Genomic DNA, 7,150 nt, shown 5'->3' on the forward strand with positions numbered 1-7,150 from the left:
CCAAAAAAAGAAGTTTCAGAAGAAAACAGAATGTTTAATTCAGCTACATTTGTGGCTGCTCAGGAAATAGTCAGGCACAGGAAGGGTTTTGTGGCTCCTGGTGTTTTCTTTTCTGTGTTTAAGGTTGCTGAGCCCTGGCCTAGAAGACCTCCAAGGTCCCTTCCAGCTGTATTCAGATTGATTGAAACTAGGGAGGGTCCCCTCTGAGAGGTTTGCCTTGTGCCCATTCTTTCTGCAGGCTCAGCTGCCTCTTAACTCATTGTGATCTGGTCTGCAGCTCTTCCTCCTACCAAGGTCAGGTCCACATATATTTATACCCACAGAACAACATTATTTCTTCTAAATCTGGCTTACAATATTGAAGATAAATTTTTGAGTTCATCTAGGATAAATCTTTTGTTCACGTAACAGCTTTCAAACCACGTAGCCTATGAATTTTATCTGGATCTTTCAAGTGTCTTGGAAAAGATGACTTTGCTTTGAGTGATGGAAAATCTTCCCTCGATCTAGTCACTCTCCTGGTGGCCGTTCATAAATATTTTAAAGCTTGATGGGAATTGTATGAAAATAAAGTTAGGTGTGAGATCGGGTGCCTGGGATTTATCTGGCCAAGATAGCTGGAAATTTCTCAGGATGCTGGTGAGGAAGAGAAAGAGTTCCATCCAAGGCAGATTTTCTCCTAAGCAAACCCTTGTTTCTGAAAAGTCAAAGACAAGATGAACGATCAGGGCTATTCATCTAGAGCAGCACATGCTTTGATGATAAAACAGCACCCCTGAAACTCAGACTTCTGGTTGTATAATGTTATGTGAAACTGACTAGTGTCCCTAGGATTAATGGATTTATATCTGTGTGGGAGAGGGAGAAGGAGTGGAAGGGAGAAGGAGAGGAAGGGACAGAGAGGGAGAAGGAGAGAGAGGGAGAGGAAGGGAGTGGGTGAGGGAGACGAAGAGGGAAAGGGAGGGAAGGGGGAGGGAGAAGGAGAGAATAGCAAAGCAAAACATGAATGTTTTTGGTTTATCCTGTTGAAGGATACACTCATGCAGAGAATCTCCATCAATGCTTTGAGAAACACAGGTGAATGTATCCCAAAAGTGAATGTGATCTTCTGCCTCAAGTCTTAGGCTTGCTGGGACATACAATTTGGATCCTTTCCACGCCAGTCCCTCCCTCATGGTGGGGAAATCTTGGTTGTCATTGAGCCAAAAGTCTGCGGGTAGCGCTGCCTTTAGTTTGGCCATCCATCTCAGCCGGGATCAGGTGGTCACCTGGCCTGGCTCCTGGTGGTGACTTGGCCAACTGACTGTAAAGGGGGGGATTATGGCATGGACCACTTCCTCTTGGCAGCATCAGATTGAGGTTTCCTTGAAAGCACATCCGCCAATATATTTTTTCCTGCCGGTATGTATTTCAGCTCAAATTTGAAACACCTGAAGTATTGAGCCCAGCGGACTTGCTTGGGGGACAATTTCCTGGGGGTCTTTAGGGCCTCGAGGTTTTTGCGATCAGTCCAGACCTCGAAAGGCACCTTTCCACCTTCCAGGAAGTGTCTCTAAGAGAGCAAAGCCCATTGAATGGCATAAGCCTCTTTTTCCCAGATGGCCCATCACCTCTCAAGTATCATTGAGCTTTTTGGATATGTAGGCGCAGGGCAACAATTGTCCTCTGGTGTTCCTTTGCAGGAGTATGGCAGCCACAGCCACATCGCAGGCATCGGCGTGCATAGTGAATTGCTGCTCTGGATCTGGATGCTGCAGGATCAGTTCTTGGGCGAACAGTCTCTTTAGGTGTTCAGCTCTTGGCACCCATCACCCAGGCGATGGGCTGCGTTGGCTTCTGCTTTGTTGGTGAGGACCCTGCTTTTAACAGTTCAGTTAGGGTAGCACCAGCTCACGGCGGGATGAACTGCCTATAGAAGTTTGTGAACCCCAGGAAGCCATTCCAAAACGGCTTTAATTTTGCCTGGGTCCATCTCTATGCCTTCACTAGAAATTCAGTAGCCTAAGTAGTCTAGCAAAGTCCTGTGAAGCTCTCATTTTGACAGCTTTGCATAGAGCTTGGCGGTGAGCGGTTTCTTCAGCACTTGCCAGACAAGCTTTACGTCCTCCTCTAGCATTTTGCTGAATATGAGAATGTCGAGCAAGTAGACCAGAACCCTCTTGTATAGGTGCTCATGCAGGATTTCATTAATGAATTGCATGAAAACTGCGGGGGGGGGGGCCTGCAATTGTCCTTGAATATGACCATTCGTCATTTGTTGTTGTTAGTTGCGAAGTCGTGTCCATCGTGACCCCAAGGACAATGTTCCTCCAGGCCTTCTTGTCCTCTGCCATCCTCTGAAGTCCATTTAAGGTCACGCCTACTGCTTCAGTGACTCCATCCAGCCATCTCGTTCTCTGTCATCCCGTTCTTCTTTTCACCTAAATCTTTCCCAGCATTAGGCTCTTCTCCAGTGAGCCCTTCCTTCTCATTAGGTGGCCAAAGTATTTCAGTTCCATCATCAGGATCTGGCCTTCTAAAGAGCAGTCAGGGTTGATCTCCTCTAGGACTGACAGGTTTGATCCAGAGGTGGTATTCAGCTGGTTCGCACCGGTTCGCACAAACCGTTGCCAGAAATTTGGCCAGAAAATTCAGTCAGCTTGCCTTCCGGAATTGGAATGTAAACTGACCTTTTCCAATCCTGTGGCCACTGAGTTTTCCAAATTTGCTGGCAAATTGAGTGTAGCACTTTTACTACATTGTTTTTTAAGATTTTGAATAGCTCAGCTGGAATACTGTCACCTCCACCAGCTTTGTTGCTGCTCAGATTTCCTAAGGCCCATTTGACTTCACATTCTAGGATGTCTGGCTCGAGGTCAGTGACCAGCCCATCTTGGTTATCAGGGACATAAAGTTCATTCTTGTAAAGTTCTTTTGTGTAATTTTGCCATCTTTTCTTAATCTCTTCTGCCTCTGTTAGGTCCCTGACATTTTGGTCCTTTATCATGCCCATCTTTGAATGAAACTGTCACTTCATATCTCCAATTTTCTTGAAGAGATCTCTGGCCCTCCCTGTTCTATTGTTTTCTTCTATTTCTTTGCACTGTTCATTTAAGAAGGCATTCTTATCTCTTCTAGCTATTTTCTGGAATCTGCATTCAGTTGGGTGTATCTTTCTCTTTCTCCCTTGCCTTTCACTTCCTTTTTTTCCTCAGCTATTTGCAAAGCTTCCTCAGGCAGCCATTTTGCTTTCTTGTGTTTATTTTTCTTTGGGATGGTTTTAGTTGTTACCTCTTGTACAACGTTGCGAACTTCCAGAGTGCCTCTTCAGGCACTCTGTCTATCAGATCTAATTCCTTAAATCTGTCACCTCTACTGTATACTCATCAGGGATATGATTTAGTTCATATCTGAGTGGCCTAGTGCTTTTCCCTACTTTCTTTAATTTAAGCCTAAATTTTGCAATGAGAAGCTCATGGTCTGAGCCACAGTCAGCTCCTGGTCTTGTTTTCACTGACTGTATAGAGCCTCTCCATCTTTGGCTGCAGAGCACATAGTCAATCTGATCTCTGTGTTGACCATCTGGTGATGTTCAAGTGTAGAGTCGTCTCTTGGGTTGTTGTTATTCATCATACCCTAGTTTATTGAAAACCATGAGTTGGAAAGAGTAGATGATAAAGGGAGACATGAAGGCAATGTTGCAAAACAAGGAAAAACAAGTGCCTAAAGCTTAGCCTCCCTGCGAACGGATCCAACTGACCCAACGACAACTCTGATTGTGGAGCAAAATAAAAAGAGCCGAAAAATATGAAATCCCAAACTCTGACGACGTGGCTTGACATGTTTTTCATCATTTTCTAACTCCATGAAATTCATATTCCTTCCCCCACGTGGGCCAGCTTCAAAAACCAACCGTATGAGTTGCAGAGCCTGGTTTATGCAACACCAGTTGTATGCCAATTTTACAACTTTTTCTCTGCTCCACATTAAGTCTACATTGCCTTTATGTGGGTGTTTTTTTCATAGAAATGCTTAATGGAAATGTTGTGGAGCAAGAAAAACAGGTTCCTAATGTTTAGCCCACTCACACACTAAATTACATAGAATAAGAGTTTACAGATTAACAGAGTTGAAAGGTCATGTAATCCAACCCCCCCCCCACCCAAGCAAGAGACACTGCACCATTTCTGACAGATGGCAGTCCAATCTCTTCTCGAAAGCTTCCAGTGATGAAGCTCCCACAACTTCCGAAGGCAACAGGACTTTCTTGGTTTTGTTTTTCTTTGAAAATATTTCACTTCTCTTCACAACAGAAGAAGCTTCTTCGATGAAAAGTTAAACAAACTCAAGAAAATCCATAGAAAAATAATGCAACCTTACCAATAGCCTAGCTTAAAAGTGATAGAAGCACAGCTAAAAAATAGAAATTGCCATTTAACTAAGCTCAGTAAGTAAGCATTTAATTAAGAATAGGTTAGCTAGTTGAAATGTAATATAAAATGGTACAATACAGATGTAGATTGATGAAAGGCCATTGAAAGAGGGGACAAGAATAGGGAGAAAACTCAACAGAGTATTGTACAAAAAAAAAAAAAGCTCCATCAATATCTTCATTTCAAATAAATAGGGTAGCAAGTATATAACCAACATCTTTTGATTACTGAAAAACATTTGTTTTCTTTGAAAATATTTCACTTCTCTTCACAACAGAAGAAGCTTCTTCGATGAAAAGTTAAACAAACTCAAGAAAATCCATAGAAAAATAATGCAACCTTACCAATAGCCTAGCTTAAAAGTGATAGAAGCACAGCTAAAAAATAGAAATTGCCATTTAACTAAGCTCAGTAAGTAAGCATTTAATTAAGAATAGGTTAGCTAGTTGAAATGTAATATAAAATGGTACAATACAGATGTAGATTGATGAAAGGCCATTGAAAGAGGGACAAGAATAGGAGAAAACTCAACAGAGTATTGTACAAAAAAAAAAAGCTCCATCAATATCTTCATTTCAAATAAATAGGGTAGCAAGTATATAACCAACATCTTTTGATTACTGAAAAACATTTGTTTTCTTTGAAAATATTTCACTTCTCTTCACAACAGAAGAAGCTTCTTCGATGAAAAGTTAAACAAACTCAAGAAAATCCATAGAAAAATAATGCAACCTTACCAATAGCCTAGCTTAAAAGTGATAGAAGCACAGCTAAAAAATAGAAATTGCCATTTAACTAAGCTCAGTAAGTAAGCATTTAATTAAGAATAGGTTAGCTAGTTGAAATGTAATATAAAATGGTACAATACAGATGTAGATTGATGAAAGGCCATTGAAAGAGGGGACAAGAATAGGGAGAAAACTCAACAGAGTATTGTACAAAAAAAAAAAAAAAAAAAAAAGCTCCATCAATATCTTCATTTCAAATAAATAAATAAATAAATAAATAAATAAATAAATAAATAAATAAATAAATAAATAAATAAATAAATAAATAAATAAATAAATAAACTAGTCTTGTATTGTTAGTTACTAGTTGTTCAAGACCTAGGTCTGTAGAGTATTGTACAAAAAAAAAAAAAAAAAAGCTCCATCAATATCTTCATTTCAAATAAATAAATAAATAAACTAGTCTTGTATTTTTCCATCCAGAAAGCATACAGTAATTGTGGTCCTCAGTGAGCAATGACTTCACTTATTAGCACTTAATTGCTGGTCCCAATTTGGTTGTTAAACGTTTAAGGGGCTTATCAGTCATCCAGGTCATGGTTGTCCCAAAGGTGTTTTTTTAACGAGGCAACTGGACTTTCTTGGTTTTGTTTTCTTTGAAAATATTTCACTTCTCTTCACAACAGAAGAAGCTTCTTCGATGAAAAGTTAAACAAACTCAAGAAAATCCATAGAAAAATAATGCAACCTTACCAATAGCCTAGCTTAAAAGTGATAGAAGCACAGCTAAAAAATAGAAATTGCCATTTAACTAAGCTCAGTAAGTAAGCATTTAATTAAGAATAGGTTAGCTAGTTGAAATGTAATATAAAATGGTACAATACAGATGTAGATTGATGAAAGGCCATTGAAAGAGGGGACAAGAATAGGGAGAAAACTCAACAGAGTATTGTACAAAAAAAAAAAAAGCTCCATCAATATCTTCATTTCAAATAAATAGGGGTAGCAAGTATATAACCAACATCTTTTGATTACTGAAAAAACATTTGTTTTCTTCTTAAATGCTCTGTATTTATGCTCTCCAAAGTACCAAATTTCTTTCAAAGCCCATGGAAGTCAGACATAGTGCCAGAATTTATTTTATCTCCAAAAGCTAATGGTTCTCTCAAGAGCAGCCCAATTCCATTAACTATTAGAATTCCTTTGAATCAAATATACATCTCTATAGAGCCAAATACTTAAAATATAGATAACATTCTGAAAGTTTGTTTCCCAACGTATTAATTCGATCCCTCCTTTTGCAGGAGGGTGCTTAAACAATTGCAAGGAGATATCTGTGGCAGATTCATTCCAAGGAGGTTTAATGTAGAATCTTATCCGATCCTACATTAAGGATCCATACCTGATCCAGGTCCTTGAGAGGGTCCTTCTTACTGAACTGAAGCAGGTACCCAATCAGGGGGAGGCTCCACGGTCCAGGGGGGAAACCTTTGGGACGTTGGCTCTTCCATAAATAGAGAAATAGGATGGAAAGAACGATCAGCCAGCTGAGAATAACCATGTTGGTAGCAGGGACCCCTCTCTCTGTGTCTCTTTGCTGCTGTGACTTTAGTAAATCAGCCAGAGATTAAATCTTTACAGTTGGGATGGAAGATAAACATTCAACAAATGCCATATCTTACAAGCTGCAATTTAATAAACAGGAAAGTTTGGGTTACATGTCATTAAATCAGTTAGCCTTTTCTTCATCGACAGAAGATAGAACAGCCCATACAGGTGATCTTCAATTTGTGACCAATTTTTCAGTGATCATTCAAAGTTCTGATGACACTGAAAAAGAATTTTACACAACTATTATAGCATCCATACGGATCGTGGGATTGCGATCCAGGCAGCTGGCAACAGATTGTCCTCGAATTATGACCATTCATCATACCCTAGTTTATTGAAAACCATGGGTTGGAAAGAGTACATGATAAAGTGAGACATGATGGCAATGTTGTGAAATAA

At 39.8% G+C, this 7,150-nt stretch overlaps 1 protein-coding gene across 1 annotated transcript in view; it reads right to left on the bottom strand.

Annotated features, from left to right (window-relative positions):
- Positions 1-6,701, bottom strand: part of LOC131184311 (cytochrome P450 2J6-like) — a 63,485-nt gene extending 56,784 nt beyond the window's left edge. Inside the window, exon 1 of the mRNA XM_058155449.1 lies at positions 6,543-6,701. Coding sequence (XP_058011432.1) covers positions 6,543-6,701 — 159 coding nt within the window. The remainder of the gene's footprint in view (positions 1-6,542) is intronic.
- Positions 6,702-7,150: the final 449 nt, after the last annotated feature.

Source organism: Ahaetulla prasina, chromosome 12, assembly GCF_028640845.1.
Source record: "Ahaetulla prasina isolate Xishuangbanna chromosome 12, ASM2864084v1, whole genome shotgun sequence".
NCBI classification, from domain to species: Eukaryota; Metazoa; Chordata; class Lepidosauria; order Squamata; family Colubridae; genus Ahaetulla; species Ahaetulla prasina.